Source organism: Bombyx mori, chromosome 7, assembly GCF_030269925.1.
Source record: "Bombyx mori chromosome 7, ASM3026992v2".
NCBI lineage: Eukaryota > Metazoa > Arthropoda > Insecta > Lepidoptera > Bombycidae > Bombyx > Bombyx mori.
This window is the reverse complement of record NC_085113.1, coordinates 9,213,852-9,235,468: the sequence shown is the minus strand read 5'-3', so window position 1 is coordinate 9,235,468 and position 21,617 is coordinate 9,213,852. Positions and strand designations below refer to the sequence as shown.

The following is a 21,617-nucleotide window of genomic DNA, read 5'->3' as shown; positions in this document are numbered from 1 at the left end:
CGATCGTGTAATAAGGGTGCGATTAATTGTCGATTAGTTACATAAGCCGCCTGTCGTGCCGCAAATTAGTTCGTAACTCAATCATTATAGATTATTCAGATAAAGTGTTTTTAATTAATAACGACTTATAAACAATGTTTCAAAACTCAAGCGTTATTTATAAACCAAACAGCTTTGGTTTTATTACTCGAATATCACTAGGTAGCGGCTTGGCTTTGCCCCTGGCATTGCTGAAGTCCATGGGCGACGGTAACCACTCACCATCAGGTGGGTCGTATGCTCGTCTGCCTACAAAGGCAATAAAAAAAAAACTTGATTGAATTGAGTTTAAGTTTATCATTATTATTTATGAAGTTTATCTTAAATTTTTTATTTATGGAAAATTATCATTAATCAAAGTTTAGTTTATTTATCAATTATTCTTACGTCAAATGTATGATTAACCTTTTTCTATCATCTCACGAATAACTTTGCCATGTGACGTGTAGCGCCATCTGTGGATCGTCGCCGACGACGACCACTTCTAACCGGATACCTAACCAGTTCCGTAGTGACACACGACACCTGCCAGAACTGAACAATCTACATGTGCTGTTGTAACATCTTTTAGGAATAAAAGCTTTGAGAGTCAACGAGTTATGATCATGGAAATTGCTAACTTTTGACAATATGCAACTCTTAATAAAGATATTTTTTATTTTTTTTATTTTTTTATTGCTTAGATGTGTGGACGAGCTCACAGCCCACCTGGTGATAAGTGGTTACTGGAGCCCATAGACATCTACAACGTAAATGCGCCACACACCTTGAGATATAGTTCTAAGGTCTTAGTATAGTCACAACGGCTGCCCCACCCTTCAAACCGAAACGCATTACTGCTTCACGGCAAAAATAGGCGGGGCGGTGGTACCTACCCGTGCGGACTCACAAGCGGTCCTACCACCAGTAATTACGCAAATTATAATTTTGCGGGTTTGATTTTTATTGCACGATGTTATTCCTTCACCGTGGACGTCAATCGTGAACATTCGCTGAGTACGTATTTCACTCTCAATACTTTATTGTATTTATTTTAATGTATATTAGAAACAGCCAAAACTCCGATACATACTAGTAGACTCTGGACAATATCCCGAAGGTGGTGTTCAGAAATAAAGTTTTATTCGCGACATACATAAGTGGCATGATTTCGATGCCTCCAATGAACACTAACTCAAAATTTTGAAATTTTCGTTTTTCACGCAAATCGCTTCACTATACTAAAAGTATTACAATTAATCATTATGGATGGGGTTCGAAGCAAGAGTAAATCAGCTAGTTACACAAAAAAACCTTAAATATATCTGCAATAATAAAGATTTGTTCAACTTTTTTGCGTTTAAACGCTCCTCCTTACTAAATCTACGAATTTGGAGTTAGCGTAGTGTTCATTGGAGGCATCGATTTATTTTATTGTATATTAGAAACAGCCAAACTCCGATACTAGTACTAGATTCTGGACAATATCCCGAAGGTGTTGTTAAAAATTACGTTTTATTCGCGACATACATAAGTGGCATGAGAACACAAAGTCTAATTCCGAAACACACGTACTTACGTTGTTTGCATGACGAGAAATGTATTTATTTATACTAGAGGTCCCGCAGTAGTCGAAGTTCGACTATAATTAATTGGAATTGTAAGTTTGTACACTATTATGATTGTATTTTATACTTCTATAATCACAAATTTCGCCAAGACTACAGTATATAAAATATTAACAAAGACAAACAATATTTAATCTCAATTTGACAACAGACGTCAAGAACGTAAAAGTTTGACAATAAATAGTATGCATGCGTGTGTGCGTCAAATACATGGTATGTAGTGTGTGTAATGTTTTCTTTATTGATTTACTGTATCCTTTATGCATTATATTTAAAAAATATTAGCATTGTGCACTTCTTCTCTATATTCTCTATAAGTGTGGAAAATTTCATACTCCTCCGTCCGCGCAATTTTTGTAAAAAGGGATACAAAGTTTTTGCTTCACGTATTTATAGATAGGGGCGCCAGATATGCAAATCGTGAATCCTTTGTTAGTGAGTGTCCTTGTACGTCGAAACAATACCGCGTCGTTGTTGTTGTTGTTACATAATCGTAAAGAAGCGTCAACGGCATCTCGACCCTGCCTCTGTTCTCGTCAGTGACCCACATTACTCACTCGTTTCACGCAATAACAATAACGGTAAAGTCGTTACATAATTTTGCAAGTTGCCGTAATTACATTGCAAGCTCAAACGAATTCAAATACGAAACTGGTTTTTAATAAAACGAACGGATAGGTTTTCTATCGTTTTTATATATAGCGATTTTCATTAGTATACCTTTCGACACTACGTAGATTTGAGCTCGCTGAGTTTCTCGCCGGATCTTTTTATTTTTTTATTGCTTAGATGTGTGGACGAGCTCACAGCCCACCTGGTGTTAAGTGGTTACTGGAGCCCATAGACATCTACAACGTAAATGCGCCACACACCTTCTCAGCGGGTCGCGATTCCGATCTGGTAGTAGATTCATTCGCGAAGCAATTGCTCTTGAGTTGTTAGGTCTCCTTCGGAGGCGCTCGGGCAGTTGTTAGCAAATCCCACCCCTCTTGCTTGAGCCTTTGCTCGCCCACCTGTCCTGGTGAAACTGGAAAGGCCTTCGGACCAGTAATCTTTGAATAATAATTAAAAAAAAAAGATTTGAGTCGGCAATCACTTGTGATGTAAATTAGTAAAGATTTGGTTTGACGGGTTAAACGTTACAAACAATCTTAAATTATCAATAAGAGTTTATTGTTATAAGCGGAGAGACGAAGTCTGGAGGCACACCTGGCGTTAAGTGGTTACCTAGACGTACAAGGATCTGCTTCCAGACATAAGTTTGGAACTCTTGATCTGCGTGTTTCGTAACAGAACCCAAGATTCCTTTGGGACATAATGGATGGTTGTTACTCCTTCCATCAGAAATACCAAGAGTTTCCTCGGGGCTTTGAGAAAAACGCATACGCGTAACACAAGATTTATAGGAAGTAAACGAAAATGGAACATAGCGTTAGGTTAGTTCAAAAACAATGTCAAGATAACACTGCTACACAGTAACGCCGGATGTACCTACTTTGTTTAAAGAGATCTTATCTGATGGAACGCTATCATCAAAGAGTCGTGCGTGGTTTATTAAAACGTCCCAAGATAAAAAAAAAACATTCGTAATGTAAACAAACAAATGAATATTCGATTCTTATCGTCGAACTAGAGCACGTCAAACAGATTCACATAATATATTTATTTATAGAGCCGCGACAAGTGTCGAAACATTGAATGAACTTTTCTTTTCGTGACGTGAAGCGTGGGCGTGTGTGTGTGCGTGTCCCGGTGTCAATGTAGGCCAGTGTCAAGGTCGAATGTTTAATATAAAGTCTGGCGTCGGGACATTAAAATGGTCGAACCCTCCCCAGACTCCCCTTATCCCCGGCTTGGCGGTCGCAATCGCTGCACTCGTTATTTATTATCTGGAGACATGACTCCAAGCGCCAAATTCCGGCACTGAATGTAATTATTATTAAAAACCTACATTTTCATATATTTAAAAAAAAAAAACACATACTCCTCGTAATTTTCCATGTCATTGATGTCAAAAAGTAAATAATAAAAATGAATGGTTTTATCTTTTTACGTCAGAGTTTAAATCAACAAGAACAATCTTTGAGAGAGAGAGGGAGAGAGAGTATTCTTTATTGTACACCAGAAAACAAATAAACAGTGCGATACAAAAAAGTACAATTGGCGGTCTTATCGCTAAGAGCGATCATTTCCAGACAACCATCAGGTGGACAAGAATCATTTGGAAACGAACTACGCGCGGTACACGTACCACTGCAGTGCAATACATATACATATATGTACACATACATATACACATACATACATATATCCGTAAATATACATACAATTACTACACAATGTATTATAATACTTTGCGACATTTTATAAGCGCTTTATTTTTTAATCTACTGAAATTTCTGCAAGGAGCTCCGAGACCCGTGTAGTTGTTTTGTTGGAGACGCCACATTATGCGAATCTGGTATTGTCGGGCGCTCCGTTGATACCGAGAGCGTTCTCTGTACAAACTTGAAACTCTCACTTTCAGACGACGACGACGACAGGTTTATACATCTATAGGTTTCTTATCCACACAATTCCAGGACGTGACATTAACCTATATTACACAGAGACTCGTAGTACCGCTTCTGAGAATCGAAGTTTCTTCAAACACGAAAAAGAGAACCGACACGCACACACACACACATACTCACACTGACCTATTTAAAGTCCATAATTATTAAATTGTCTGGTAAATGCAGGGGATACCCCGTTGGACGGCTGCCAACAGGAAGGGGTCATCTTAAATAAATCCCGAATAATAACGTATTTGTAAACACAAAGATTAAACGGTACGGTGATTTTTCGCGCGAAGAAGATTAGCGATTTCGAACGATTTGTTTTTATAACTCTCAAAGAGTATACACATACGTGTCTATTTACAATAACCCATCACGACGTTTAAATAAAATTTATTGTAACTATGTATAAAGGTGCGTTTCTAGTCTGAAGTTGTGAACGTTATGGGCTGTTCGAAGTCTCGGTCACGAATTGTTGGCCAAAGGTCTAGGTGTGTTTGCCAATTGCGTTCAAATGACATCACTGCCGTGTTCAGTCGCATTTCATTGGATTCATCTATTGAATCTATGTATATGAAGTTTGTCTTTTTTTTTAAATCGCACATACGGTGCGATAACGTCACTTATGCAAATTATGTAATTTTTCAGGAGAAACGTCGGAAAATACAACATCTTATTATATAATTCTTATGTAGTCTTGCTAGTTTATATAGAAATAAAATGAACTACAAACTTCATCAGTAAAAGCAAACATCTCTCTCGTCCCACTAATAACTATTAAAAAATGTATTTTCTCATACTCAGTTCCGAGTTAACAAAAATTGCATAAGTAACTTTATAGTACCGTATGCGCGAAATAATAATAACAAATTTACATTTATTTATTTATAACTTTATATACTAGACAGTATAAAGGCGGACTTAATGCCATAGGCATTCTCTGACAGTCTACCTTAAGGAGGTTGCAGAGACGAACCTTGGTAGGTGTAGGTAGATTTATATTCCCAACATTTCGACATCATTATGACCATCAAAATTACATTAATTTCAAACTATTGTTAGAGATTAAAAAAGATTAAAAGCGAAATTTCAAGGCGGCAGATTAATGAGGTGAATTATTATTTTTGGGCATCCCTATTGTAGTATCACGTAGAATATTTTACGGTGACGTACCACGGAACAGCCGGAAAGATTCGTGTTCCACAAGTGGCGAAACGTCACAAAACCCCAGAGTGATTGATTGCGGCGGTGACAGAAGGTTGCGTCACAACTACAAGGGGTCACGGGGTCAATGCCATTACAAGTTAACCCACAACGATTACCCCATCACGTTTAATATTATTGTACAGTACGTGAAACTTGTGCAAAATAAGATTTATCATTTTATATTCATTAATACTCAATTGTTAATCTATCAATGTAGTCCATTGCCATGACTTATAACATACATTACCCATTTAATGTTACTAGAGGTCCCGCAGTAGTCGAAATTCGACTACAACTAATTGGAATTTTAAGTTTGTACAGTATTATGATTGTATTTTATACTTCTATAATCACAAATTTCGCCAAGACTACACTATAAAAAATATTAACAAAGACAAACAATATTTAATCTCAATTTGACAACACACGTCAAGAACAAAAGTTTGACAATAAATAGTATGCATGCGTGTGTGCGTCAAATACATGGTATGTAGTGTGTGTAATGTTTTCTTTATTGATTTAATGTATCTTTTATGCATTATTTTTAAAAAATATTAGCATTGTGCACTTCTTCTCTATATTCTCTATAAGTGTGGAAAATTTCATAGTCCTCCGTCCGCGCAATTTTCGTAAAAAGGGATACAAAGTTTTTGCTTCACGTATTAATATATAGATGAATGTCAAAGTAAGTATCTAATTGATACTTACTTCTAACTACCAAATAGACTATCATGAAATTTTACATCAAGGGCAAATAAAATAAGATCAGGTACCCTCCATCAAGAAAAAGAAATAGGTACTAATCCAGAGGGTTTTTTTTACTCGAACGCGAGTGGAGTCGCGTGTAAAAGCTAGTGTTATAATAAATGTTAAATATTCGTAAACAAGCATCGAGGGTGGTCCCGAGTTACGTGTTACGACCACCCGGCCCGGTAACACCGATCCCACATCGAGGATGTTAAAGACAAAACGTCTTTATGCCAATGATGGTGGGTGTTATTGCAACGTTTTTCTTTTTACAAAAATCAAGGAAGGGTATGCGCGCAATTTCATGTGTTCTTTAAAAATATATTAAAGGTTTTTAAATTTGCCCACCAAAACCATCGACGAAACCAATTTTAATACATCATTTTTAGTAACTGCGAAATTTACCTATTTATCGAAAAGTAAAAAAAAAACAAATGCAGATATTTAAAGTGTATAATTTTTCGACTACTAATACTGTTTATTGACTAGAAACGGCAGATTATATTCAACAGAAATCTAAGGTTTTCTAAAAACTTATTGCTCTAATCTATACCCAAGTATATGTGGTAGGGGCGTATCCTAACTTATTTGTATTGCTTACACAAGCATAGTTGGGTATGGCCAGTAATGTCAATACACGGTGCGGTGGTCATCGTCAGGAATGCCCGAGGTACAAGCTAAGCCGCCTTCTACAATAGCTGGGCACTCTTCTCAATCCTCGTTAGTAGAACGACATGTCATAAAGATCAGAAATCACCGTGGGAGTTCCGAGAAACGCGTACGGACATCATCGTACGTTTACTGACATTGGTTATGGGCCAGTAATGTTGTGGTGCCAAATGGGGTGAACCATGCACTCGTTTATTCGTTATGGTCACAAGTGGGTTTCCTTTTGACGTGACAACGTCTTATAATTCGATGGAGCCGGTTGCACGCACGAAGAAACATGACTCATGCGGCGTTACCTCGCTCTGAGGCGTATTTTCTTATGACGTTGTCACGTTCAACTATCGTCAGTAAATCGACTTTACAGACAACCGATTTTTTTAATTTACGATATTCGAGCAAGCTAAATACTTAAACTGTTACAAAGTAATCCCTAAGGCTTGTCGAATGTTAACCATGCAACCAGACGGCAGTTTAAAGTTTATAGCGCAACTTTTATACCTTCAAGTTGTATACATAAAATTAAATATATTTATTAGAAAAAAAATACGCTTTTTTACGATGGCGAAACTTTGTACTGGTGGTAGAACCTCTTGTCAGACCACCACCTGGCCTATTTCTGCCGTGAAGCAGTAATGCGTTTCGGTTTGAAGGGTGGGGCAGCCGTTGTAACTATACTTTAGAGTTTAGACCTTAGAACTTATATTTCAAGGTGGGTGGCGCATTTACTTTGTAAATGTTTATGGGCTCCAGTAACCACTAAACACCAGGTGAACTGTGAGCTCGTCCACCCATCTAAGCAATAAAAAAAAAAACCTAATATAAATGTAAAAGAAATTTACTAAATAGTTTTAGATAATTACTAGGCTGAGGTTAGTTCGGAAGACGTGCCATAAGATCTATGCTACGGTCGACTGATGAAATATTCGGGACCGCAGAGAAGTCGTGCATTAGCATGGCCGACGATTGAACATTATGGCGTAAAAAGGGGAGGTCCAACAACAGTGGGTACCAAAAGGCTGATTATGATGATGATTAAATAAATTCGCTGTATGTCTGTCTGTTTCTCCGCTTACTTCTTTCAAGCCACGCAAACGACTTTGAAAATTAAATAATGATTTATGAAGAAATTTTTTGTATTAATAAAATTCTTAATTACACGGAACATCATAGTGTTTACTATAATTATCTATGTAAATATTTTTGAGATAAGATTTTTTTTAAATTATTTGCAACATTATTGTAACGAGATAAGCTCAAAAATAATAAGCCACCAAAATCGAACAAAATATAAATTTATTGAAACCGCACAAATCATGAACGACAAGTAAATGGTTAACCCCAATATTAACGTACTAGCTGTTACCCGCGGTTTTGCCCGCGCTGTCAAAGAAAAGTGTCAGTCTGCTCCCGAGGTAATGACATTTTTTCGGTATAAAAGTTAGCCTACGTCACTCTCCTGACCCAATACATCAGTTTTAAAAAACCCATATTAATCCGTCGCTTCGTTCAACCTGAAAGAAGGACAAAACAGCACAAAGAAACAAACAAACTAACATACTCTCACATTTATAATATTAGTATGGATCTAACAAAGAATGGCGTTTTCATTTAGATAGAGCGTTCTCCTCAAGGTAAACTTTTGTCGTCGTGGCCTAAAGGATAAGACGTCCGGTGCATTCGTATGTAGCGATGCACCGGTGTTCGAATCCCGCAGGCGGGTACCAATTTTTCTAATGAAATACGTACTCAACAAATTTCACGATTGACTTCCACGGTGAAGGAATAACATCGTGTAATAAAAATGAAATCCGCAAAACTATAATTTGCGTAATTACTGGTGGTAGGACCTCTTGTGAGTCCGAACGGGTAGGTACCACCGCCCCACCTATTTCTGCCGTGAAGCAGTAATGCGTTTCGGTTTGAAGGGTGGGGCAGCCGTTGTAACTACACTGAGACCCTTAGAACTTATATCTCAAGGTGGGTGGCGCATTAAAGTTGTAGATGTGTATGGGCTTCAGTAACCACTTAACACCAGGTGGGCTGTTAGCTCGTCCAACTATCTAAGCAATAAAAAAAACTTAAAAAATTTAGAAATAAATAGCTGTAAAAGTACTTTCAGCTCTTTTTTTTGTGATGTTAAGACTTTTAAATTGATAAGAAACAAAGATAAATTAATAATTTGTAAGCATAACCTTAAGCACGCATCGAAGGTACTACTACGTTTAGTTATTAAGCTCAGAGTTCGGTTTACAACCTCGTTACCGGCGATCCAACGTTTTTACAGCGCGATTAAGCTCGAACCGAAGACCTCTCCTAATACGGCTAAATCTTTTTATTATACACCCGAACTGTAAAAGTACCCGCACGGAGAGATAGAATAATAACACATCTATACATATAAATAAAATTGGAGTGTCTGTTTGTAATATTCAAATAATCGCTTTTTACTACATGCATATGAATATATACATACGGTACATACACTAAAACAACACTTTTTACAATTTTTGACTGTCTGTCTGTCTGTTTGTTTGTTCCGGCTAATCTCTGGAACGGTTGGACCGATTTTGACGAGACTTTCACTAATATGTAGCTGAAGATACAAGGAGTAACTTAGGGTACTTTTTTTAGACTAGCTTCACCCCGCGGCGTCACCTGCTGTACGACAATAACCGCGGGTAACATCGCGGGACTCACCTAGCCCTCAATAAAATCAGTTAAACGAATTCAAAAATAAAACCAAAACGTGCGTAATACTTTTTCAATGTTCATCTGAACGTACCTAGTTAGTTGGGATTTAAATTTGTTCGAAATTGAAATAACACGTAAAAGCTTTGTCTCTGTTCCGCGCGGGTCGTGTATGTATAAATTATTATTGAAATGCAACAAAACGAGCGAGCGACCACATTTTGTTCGCCTCGTCCCAGCTCGCGGCGCATTATCGAAATCGGACCGCAATAATTACATTCGAAACGAACGCGACCGCTCCATCCATCTGTCCAAACGAGTCAATATATTATATGTATATAATATGTATTTCGGCATCGACAAAACTGTATCAATGAAATATACTGCATGCATAATAATATAATGTTTATAAATACGTGAAGCAAAAACTTTGTATCCCTTTTTACGAAAATTGCGCGGATGGAGGAGTATGAAATTTCCCAGACTTATAGAGAATGTTAATATTTTTTAAAATAATGCATAAAAGATACATTAAATCAAAAAGAAAACATTACACACACTACATACCATGTATTTGACGCATACACGCATGCATACTATTTATTTATTGTCAAACTTTTGTTCTTGACGTCTGTAGTCAAATTGAGAATAGATTAAATATTGTTTGTCTTTATTAATATTTTTCTATAGTGTAGTCTTGGCGAAATTTGTGATTATAGAAGTATAATAGTCTTCGAAAATAGAATCATAATAGTGTACAAACTTATAATTTCAATGAATTATAGTCGAATTTCGACTACCGAGCGACCACTAGTAATGTTTATTCGTTCTGCAAAACGACACGACATTTGAACGAAAGGCGACGCGGTTTTCTTTTTTACATGACACTTTCGACCGTCTCCCGTACAGTTAATAAATAATAGTTTAAAAAAACTAACAAAATACGCTTTTATAGAAAATCCAACTAAAAAATAGAAATAAATTTGAATTAAAAATAATGTAAGAAAAAATGATTTTATTGTAAAAAAGCGTGCATATTTTTTAGTTGGATTTTCTATAAAAGCGTATTTTGTTAGTTCTTTTAAACTATTATTTATTTTTCATTTTTTAGTTGAATTTCAAATTTTTTTTAATATTTAATTGTCATCGTTCCTTAATAAATATACCATTTTCCTCCAATTTCGAGTTAATCCGACGTTTTGAAGGGGGTCAAAATCATGTTCAAAGATTCCGTTACAAACATACATACGTCTGAAGCTAATAAAAGCGTATTAAAAATGCAAATGAAGATCTAACAGGCTGCTTACTTTGAACACTTGTGAGCTATTTAATTTAGAAAAACTAGAAACGCAGTTAACCACAGTCCAGTGTTGAACAAGCGACATTGTTAATAATACATTACAAGCACGCATGGTACGGTTTTGTCACAGAATAGGTAATAAATTATTGTCCTAAATACTTTTCCTTTTATTTATTGCTTCGACGGGTTAACGAACTCATAGCCCACCTGGTGCTGAGTGGTTATCGGAACTCACGGCACGACACGAGAACCCTCTCATCATTGCCGCCGGTAACTACATTCCCGATCCTGCGAACCGAATGGTAAACAGTCGACGTCGCCCAAAACACGTCATTTCGGAACCTCCCGAACCACTAACGGTGCTTTTAGGTACCCCAAGTAACGATCATCGTTCTCGTTGAACCCGTCGCTTGCAACGAAGGGCTCGGCGAGTAAATTAACCCACAGACACTGCCCACTGAGCTTCTCGCCGGATCTTCTGAGTGGGTCGCGTTTCCAATCCGGTGGTAGATTCTGCGAAGCACGGCTCTTGCTAGGGTCCGTGTTAGCAATAATGTCAGGTTTGAGCCCCGTGAGCTCAACTACTCGCCCGGTGACGCTAATATGGTTTCTCAAGACCATCAGCTCAGGTAGGAAAATCAAAAAAACCCTTTCAAACCGGAACACATTAATGCTACGGAAAGATAGGCGAGGTGATGGCCTACCCACCCACCCGTGCGGACCTACAAGACGCTGTACCACCAGTAAATCTTGTCCATCCTTGTTCGTGTATTCGTCTTAACGATTTTATTAATAATCTTTCAGATCGATTTGTATTGATTTGGTTTTTGTTTTATTAAATTCTAAGATTTATTTGTACAAGGATAATATTTAGAATGCGAATCAATAAAAATATTAGGTACCGGGTTACGATACGGTTGTTTAAATCGTGTGAATTGAAAGCGAAAAGATCGCCTTTAGTGAAACATCTGGCAAACGACATTCTCACCTTCTCGGACTTGAGCAGATCTCGTAAACTAGTGATACGGCAGACCTGTACAGTCAGCAATAAAAGTTAATATTTTCAGATGCATTAAGCGATATTACTATTCAAATATTCATATAACGAACAATGTATATTCGTTTAGTTTTTGCATACGAACTGTGCGTCAAGGGGTCGCGCCACCAGACGCCTGATTACAAGCGCTTGGTGTGTATCCCGTCATTCATTTACATGTACAGTACTGTACAAGCTCGCTCAATCTCGTTTTTTTTTTTATAGCTTAGATGGGTGGACGAGGTCACAGCCCACCTGATGTTAAGTGGTTACTGGAGTCCATGGAGATCTACAATGTAAATGCCACCTTGAGATATAAGTTCTAAATTCTCTGTTTAGTTACAACGGCTGCCGTACCCTTCAAGCCGAAACGCATTACTGCTTCACGGCAGAAATAGGCGAGGTGGTGGTACCTACCCGCGCGGACTCACAAGCGGTCCTACCACCAGTAAAATTTATTATGAACGCGCAACCCCGCATTACAAATATTAATTAACACTACGTGCAATACAGTGTAATAGTAGTAGACATTGTTGGCACATTCGTCTTTTTCCACGAGCTCGTGATAGAGCACACGGCGCTCGCTCGACTCACAATTAGTTGAAATTGTTTTTAATTGAAGTGTTCTCGGCAAAGTTCAAGCTTTTAGCAGCAGTAAAGCGTTTCATTATTTCACGGGAAATTAAATACCTTATTTTTGAAACGTGCGTCGGTGGCATACACACAAAAAAGAAACTCGCTATTAAAATTTTAATCACCCCTCTTTGTTCTCCAGTTTTTTTGCGATAATAATCGAAAAACAGTCTTTAAAACTTGCTTGCTGGTTACAGTTTCATTCCAATAATAAACATAGATGGATCAACCATTCTCCGTTACGAAATCAGCTGATCCATTCAAAGAAATCTTAAAAAAATCACAACACCACAATCACAAAGCACATTTAAAAGTTCCTTGACAAAACGAAATGGGGTGAGGGAACCGAGCCCTACTAAGCCGAGAGCCATAAATTATTGCTACGTTCTGCTGCCGGTTCACAATAAAACGTTTTTAAGTTTAATTATCTTTCAGGAAAATAGACGTGTCATCTCCAGTAGCATAGTTTGTATGTTTTTTTTTTAAGGATATATTGACAATAAAAACTTTACTACTATAAAATTATTTTTACTAGCTTAATGGCTTGCTTGGTGTTAAGCACTTATGTCAGATGAATGTCTCAATTTCATTAGAACAACAGCTGTGTTACTCACCGAAACGCATGGTTACTTTTGAGTAAATACATCTCAGTTGGTTACAAATTTTCCATACATCTACCGACGGGTTCAAGAGCCGAAGTACGACACGGAGGCAATCCCCCTCGAGCGGGGCAACTTTCGTTACTTTCATTACAAAAAGCGTCACATCGCGAAACGGGGCTCCCGGCTCAATAATTCCACTCATTTGGGTTCCCCCGGGCGGGCCAGCGAGACAATACCCGCCAGCCTAACGGTATCAATCAACATCAAACAGCCCCGCGTTCTATCTATACACAAAAGTTTAGAGGGTCCAACAATTTCGTTGTTACACAATGTTCAATAACGAATTGTTAAAACTAAAACTGAATATGTGGCATTTCTAGAGTTGTATTTATGTTTCAGATTGGGTAAATTAAAAAAAAACTTGGATAAGTAAAATTCGCGTGTCTATCAGTCCCTTTAAATAATTGCACCTATTCAGGGAATCTCTTTTTATAAACAGTTTAATATGTTCCGTTTCTTTTACCTCAGTAGTATATTTATTGATAATGGGGAACACCCAGACGTGGCAATTCCGCCCACTGTCGTCGACACGCATTCGCACGTGTTTTCTTTTGGTCAATGACATTCATTAAATCCGTTAAATTATTTAATTTGATGCAAAAACCAATTTCAAATATAAACTTTATTTTACTTCAGAAATATTCGAAACACCAGCGTTTTCTAACATTCTATAATGTTTATCAACCTAAAACTGCAATATGCAGATTTCAAATATTTTTACGTCTGCACAATACAAATGTCCATAGATAATTTTATATTATTTTGGAAAAATTTATGTTGATTTATTTATGTATTTTATTTATTAGTGATCTGCGTTCGAGCGACTTTTACCGGTAGCATTGAAGTACAACAAAGATGGGCGAGAGTATACTTTAAAAAAATGTGAGTTTTTATACATTTAGCGATAGTCAGAGCGGAGCGTGTGGCCTCATTTTAGTAGTCGTAAATACAGATTAACGGTACTAGAAGAGATTTTTTAAATAAGCCTTAGAAGTTCTCTCAAAAAAAAAACACTTTTTTATTTTTCTTACCTAAGCTGATAGCCTTGAGAGGCTATGTCAGCGTAACCGTAACGTGTAGGTGAGCTCTCGGGGCTCGAACCAGGAGGCGTTGCCAGCACCGGCCCTAGCAAGAGCAGTGCTTCGCAGAATCTACCACCGGATCGGAAACGCGATCCTCTGAGAAGATCCAGCGAGAAACTCAGTGGACTTAAATTTTTTACGTTATTGTGTACTATTAATACAAAGAACCAAAACCAGAAAATAGTAGTCAAATCTACCCACCCTTCTGTTCTAACGGTTCAGTGTGATAATAATGTTGGCTTCAATTTATATTCCATGAAACACACGTAGACGATAAATACGTTTTTTTTCTTCTATCTAATAAAACTTCATCAGGCACGGCTTAGCAAAAGCGTAGTCAATAAGAATCTTTATTTTTAAAACAAAGTTAAAGCGGCGCGTCTCTTCAATTTCCTCCCAGTGCTATCTCGCGAGGAAATTGCCTCACATTTTTCAATTGGAAACAATAAAGTTTGCAAAACATTTATTGACAACCAACCTGATTCAATTGATTCTAATGATCAAACGAGATGTTAATGGTAAGCGCAATGTTTTTAGATTTAGTATTTTTTTTTTCTTTTTTTTTTTTTTTTTTTTTTTTATTGCTTAGATGGATGGACTAGCTCGCAGCCCACCTGGTGTTAAGTGGTTACTGGAGCCCATAGACATCTACAACGTAAATGCGCCACCCACCTTGAGATATAAGTTCTAAGGTCTCAGTATAGTGACAACGGCTACCCCACCCTTCGAACCGAAACGCATTACTGCTTCACGGCGGAAATAGGCGGGGTGGTGGTACCTACCCGTGCGGACTCCCAAGAGGTCCTACCACCAGTGATTACGCAAATTATAATTTTGCGGGTTTGATTTTTATTACACGATGTTATTCCTTCACCGTGGAAGTCAATCGTGAACATTTGTTGAGTACGTATTTCATTAGAAAAATTGGTACCCGCCTGCGGGATTCGAACACCGGTGCATCGCTACACACGAATGCACCGGACGTCTTATCCTTTAGGCCACGACGACTTTCTCTATATTGATCTTTCTACAACATTTCTTTAATAATCCAAGATTTAAAAGAACAATTTGCTCAAAAATCATGCTGGAAAATGTAACCAAGCTGACGTCGTACCCAAGAAATACAAAGTTATTGTTATGAGATTTTTTTTAAATAGCGCATATTTTTTTGTAACGCATTCAGTACACTGTGAGCTCACGACTGACCGGGTATTTATCGTTTATTCATTTGAATGCCGCCCACCTCATGAGTCGTTCTCTAATTACATTCGAATAAAGGCAGCTCTACTATTTTAAACGGAACAACTCGTCCATTACAGGGGATTACGAGGGAGTTTTCTAGCCGAATCTTCTCAACGGGTTTCAATTCCGATCCGATGGTAATTCTACGAAGCACTGCTCTTGCTAGGGCTAGTGTTAGAAAATTATTTCAAGTTGAGCCCGTGAGCTCACCTACCCGTCCGCGCGAATCTAGAATAGCCTCTTAGTCTATTTATTTATTTATTTATTTAATCAGCAATGTTTCAACAGCATTTAACTAGACACAAGGTACAGAGGATGTTTTCACAAACATGAGCCAATTAAAGAAACACATTATGTTTCCAAAAAATGTTAACATGATTAATGAACACAGGTAGTCCAACTAAGGACACTTAACTAAGTCAAGTCTACCAGCGAATAAGTAGGAAAAAAAAAACCTAAACGCATGGTTGTTTCAAATAAGATACGTGTACACGAATTCCCCATACCAATAAACACCGCACCTTACAAAAATCCTATTTGTATACTAAATACAATATTTTAAATGTCAAATAATCCTTGAAAAACATAAACAGAGGGAAAGCAACTTCGTTAAGTACAGAAACATTGTACATACTTTGTTCGTTACGTGACTCCTTGTCTATATTATTCAGTCATTAGTGTACTACTAGTCGACAATACCGAACATTGCTTCGTCATTTGCCTTGAGCGCTAACGTATATACAATTTTACTTAACATTGACGTACGCAATCTATTTATAGATATAGATTTTTACTATTACATCGTTTTTTTTTTTTTTTTTATTGCTAAGATGGGTGAACGATCTCATAGCCCACCTGGTGTTAAGTGGTTACTGGAGCCCATAGACATCCACAACGTAAATGCGCCACCCACCTTGAGATACAAGTTCTGCGGTCTCAAGTATAGTTACAACGGCTGCCCCACCCTTCAAACCGAAACGCATTACTGCTTCACGGCAGAAATAGGCAGGGTGGTGGTACCCACCCGCGCGGACTCACAAGAGGTCCTACCACCAGTAAAAATCGTTACTCATATACATGTATTTATTTATCAATTTATTTTGAGTATTGAATGCATAAAACCGTCCGTGGTAAGCTTAAATTACGTGTACGCACCGAATTGCATTAAACATTGTTGCATAATACCTTTTTAAGTACACATAAAAACGTATAGCTGCAGTTACAAAATGCAGCGCGATGATAATCTTTTTCGGGAACAATTTTATACATATATATAGTTAATATTATAAGGTTTTTCTTGAATCATTTAGGTTGTGTGTGTGTGTGTTTCAAGTTGATAGCTTTTTAATTCAAGGTTCCGATGAAACGTCAAGCAAGTCGTTGATGCTTTTCAAACGTGTGTGTGCGTAAACGTCATGCAATCGCATCATTACGTACATATACATACAAGTTGTATAGAATAAATAACTTACAGATTCTGGGTCTTGGGTGTTCGGCGTGGACGTCTGCGGTGGCCTTGACGGAGGAGGGTAACCCTGTTGATAAATGTTCAATTATTTAAATATTCAATTAATAAAATATTTTTCAAAATTACCAAGTATTTGATCGTAATCAAAACAAGTTATTTAACAAAAACAACAGCGTTCAATGTACATCAAATACAATATTGTTTCATGGAAGCAATGAAAAGCAATCAACATCAATGAGACCGCATTATTTTCGATTTCAGGACTTTTTGGCGGGAACGTGAGGAGTGAAGTTGTGTGATTTGTTTTATTTTATCTAATAGTGTTTCTTCAGGTTTAAATGGGTAATAACGGTGGTTTTTTAACTGTTTAATATCTGTGAAAGTTCACAAATGTGGGAAAATGAAACAAAGCCACTGGACGTAACTTCTCGGGATCTTCCAAAAAGTCCACTGAAAAAATCTCAGTAAATGACCACCATTTTACTGAGATTACATTTCATTCCATATCATCTTCATTTCATTTCACTCTATATTATGATTTATCATAAAAATAAGAATATATATTAAAATAAGACATGACCTAAAGGTCTTAGATACCACGTCATAAACCCTAAAAAAAATATATTCAATTCCATGTAAAAGTAAACTCGTGTTTTCCTCATCATTTATTTACCTACATTGTATCTTGTATGTAGGGCTGTTGAGTAAATGCAACTGTTAAATTGACGATTTCAATTTCAACATTAATATACATTGCTTGGGACCTTGTGTAATGCTTTTACGAGAGACCGAATACGCGGAGGAGTGTCCGCTTTGTGGGCACTAACTAAAACGTTCTGTTGACGATCTACTTAATCTTTTCCCTGCAACATCGACTAATTGCTTCGAATTCAGTGCGTACAATCGCTTGGCTTGGCAGTCGAGTAAGAAACGAATTGAATTTAAAATGTTTTGCATCCTTTTTTTGGCGTACACAAGCAAACGAGATGCTAACAAAGTTTCGAACTCAAAGTTCAGGATGTAATCAAACTAATTTGCCATTCGAACGAGTAACAATGACAAAAACTGAAACTAAAAGTCTACCATCGACGCTACAATCTGTTTTAGTGCCACACAGAACTAACATTGTAAACTACATTTTTTTCTTTATAAATTTCCGCAGTTTTTATTGATTACCGCATTATGTTTGTTATTTAGTGATCATTTTTTATTGCATAGGTGCATTAACATGCTCATAACCCACCGGGTTTACAGTGGTTACCGCGGCCCATAGGCAACACTACGTCGCCGCTATGCCACCATTCACCTTGAGACACGACATCTAAGCCTCAATTGTGTATGATAACATCTGTCAGACCCTTTATAAACGCATTACTACTTATGAATGTGAATAACAAAAAGGAAGCCACAAATTTCTATGTATTAAAAAAAATCGCTTGACTGTCTTGTGTATCAGTTATTGTTTGTTACGATATTAAACGTAATACCAAACTCCCACCAAAAAGATCACGTAAGAAAAGGAAACCGTAAAACTTATTCCAATTAAAATAAGTAAATTTGCCATAGGGTTGTCTATAAGAAAACTACGCTTGACAAAACATAAGCACGTACTTAGTTCAGTCTGAAAAGTATAAAAGACAGAAATAGCTTCTTTTAATCAAAATGTTAATAACATTTTAGACACACAATAGACAAGAAAAACGTCAGATATTTTTCTCTTCAACAATTGAATTGCATTATTTTGCAGAGACTGCAAAAAGGGAACTGAGGGGCATAATTTATCCAAGTCGGCAATTCCCGACAGCCCTGCCATGCCGGTACGAGTCCGCCGCAGGAGAGAGAATGTTCGCCTCACAGTCAGCGCTTTAGAGGTTTCCAACCGGGAGCGAGGTTGCCACACTAAAGTTCCGAGAATCTAAAGCATTTTGCACTTTGTTATTATGAGTCGAGGAGGCGATAACTTGCTCTCTTTATACTTACTTACAAAGAATACGACTACGACGTTTTCCTTTTTTGATAGTTAAAGTGGTGTTTTTGAGTTTCGGGAGTGCTCTTAAATTTTGTCTATTTGTTGGCCAATTGTAACGTTTCTTTTACTAAATTTCATTCAATTTTTTTTGTGTAAAGTGTAAAAAGTCGGACAAAGTTAAGTCGCATCCTTGTTTCTACTTTATAATTTGTAATTATAAATCATTTTTCCATTGAAATAAACAAACGAGTGAAGAACATTGATTAACGCGCGAAAAGCCTTAATAAAATCGTATTTCAGGGTATTTACGTCGCGTCCGCGTCGGTTTAATAGTGAAGTCCAGTAAAATATAATTAGTGATTCCTCATTAGGGCGCGGGCGGCGTGGCCCCTCTGGACGTCGGTGCGTCCGCCGGCTTATGGTTATTAATAACGCGAGCCGCCCGCGCCCCCGACCCCCCCCCCCACGCTCGCCAGCGCCGCACGTCTGACATTTTAATTCCGGAGCTGCGCTATAACTCCGTTCGCTCACTGTTATGCCATGTTCCATCGAGTATTTTATCGATGTTTTTTTACACATCTTTAATCATCCAGAGGAATTATTCATAGCTGTTGTCAAATGTTGTAAATACTTTTACCCAGCATTAAACAACTTTACATACCTTCTGTACGCATTAGATTTATTTTATATTTTAAATAGCACGATTTTAATCAATATTGTTAGTCAGTTTTAGATTTTTATTACTGTATTTTATTTTCTTATTATATTTTTAAAAAAAAGTTTGTGTTGTGTCAATGTTTCCTTGATGTTGAAATTTTTTTTTAAAAATTATTTTACACCATTTTCAGTCCTTTACCGACGTATAATGATCTATGTTATTGCTTCTCGTATGTAATGAAACACTAAATTACTGTAAAAGTAATATTATATTAAAAGTTGATTCAATATGTATTACTATCGAGTTAATTGAGTACATCACTAGATACAAGTATGAACGCTACAATGGCGGTCGGGCGAGCGCAGGTCGAGCGCAACATGGCTGCCTGGTAGGCGGTTCGAGTGAGGGAGACGCAGCGAGCATCGACAGCTTCTCTCCTACTCGCACTCGCACGCAATGCTCGCATCGATCTCGACTCTGTGTGCTCGCCCCGGCACCAGAAAGGCGGAACTAACAAAATTACAAAGCGCTTTCGAGCCGCTAATCATAAAATAAGATACGACGTTTCATTTCGAGCGTACAACTCACGAGCGATCACGACGCTGGAATGGTCCTCGACTCAAAATTCTCGACTGACATTTCGAGAGAGACTTGTTCGGAATTCATTGAGCCCTGACTAGTGTTTAAAGTACCGGCTTTTCCGTTTCTCTCTCAAATTGCCACAGCGGGAAGCTTCCTTTAACTTTTGTTTTTGTTTTACACAGTAAGCTAGTGTTTTGCAAGCTAGTACGTAAAATTTAATTTATTAGAAAGGGGTGGGGGGTGTTTGATTTTTAATTACGTAACTTTGATCGGAAACCGGAATTCCATTATTCCAGGTAAAGCCTGAATGTTCCAAAGTAGAACGGTTTACCCACATAAAGCTTTTCATCTAAGTTAAGAGGCTTAGCGCCGAACTTTTGGATTAAAATAGTGTTTCATTCCGTTGGTTTCTTGTACCATACAGTAAAAACAATTGTTACAGATTGAATTAGATTATGGTTGTTTAAAGTTTATGAAGTGATTTTTCAGCGGTAGGCACCAACCAGCTTGGTCCTGCCGCTGGCATTACGACATCTATGAGCGACAGTAACCATTCAGCATCAGATGGACCGCATGCTAATCGGTCTACAAGGACAATATATAAAAAAAGTAAACATAAATTACCATCTAACCGACAGGAATTACGAAAACAAAATTTCTGTTCAGTATTCAAACAGTGTACATACTATACAAACGACGTTGGCGAGCAAATATGCAAACACGTGCCGCATCTTCATTATAAGCAGAAAATGGCTAGACTGGCCACATGCGGGCTGTATATCTTCTACTAGGGATGTGTCGGAAAGATGCAAATCTCGCAATACCGTATCTAAGAAACTTACACATTACATTTACCGATAAATAATGGTCGGTGATGTATGAAGAGAACTGATCATGTACGTTTTTGAACTTAGAGTTGGTCACGCTCCAAGCTTCTTGTTTAGGTTTTTGTTCAATTAGGTTTTCGTGCTCTAGTTATTGTATGAACTGACATCGACCACGTGCGATATTACAATTGAAGTTCCACTGACACTATTTATTTATGTAACAACTAGCGGCCCGCTCCGGCTCCGCTCGGGTCTTTAACAAAAAATTCAATGATATTTGACGTTTTATTTTTTTAAATAAAAGAACACTTATTTCGGTATAACTACAATAGTTAGACATATTATTATGCTGTCGCGACACTTTTTGTAAACTATAATGTGTTCTACAAAGTTAGTGCATTATTTAATTCTATCATCAATAGTTTTCGCAGGGCACGCGATGTAAATAATATTTTAGGTAATTTCTTCACACCTTGGGTTACATTATTGGAGTTTTAGTAAGGATCTCTAATCTTTTTAAAAAAAGATTATAGCCCATATCACTCGGGAATAGTGAAAGAATTTTTCAAATCGGTTCAGTAGTTTCAGAGCCTATTCAATACAAACAAACAAACAAATCTTTCCTCTTTATAATATTATTATTA

General features: G+C 37.3%; 1 protein-coding gene across 12 annotated transcripts in view; it reads right to left on the bottom strand.

Annotated features, from left to right (window-relative positions):
- The window catches only part of LOC101745976 (trithorax group protein osa), a 107,933-nt gene that overhangs the window by 45,391 nt on the left and 40,925 nt on the right, over positions 1-21,617 (bottom strand). For all 12 annotated transcript variants that reach the window (XM_038011947.2, XM_038011945.2, XM_038011946.2 and 9 more), the window contains exon 4: positions 16,942-17,004. In XM_038011947.2, the coding sequence (XP_037867875.1) occupies positions 16,942-17,004 (63 nt within the window). The remainder of the gene's footprint in view (positions 1-16,941; positions 17,005-21,617) is intronic.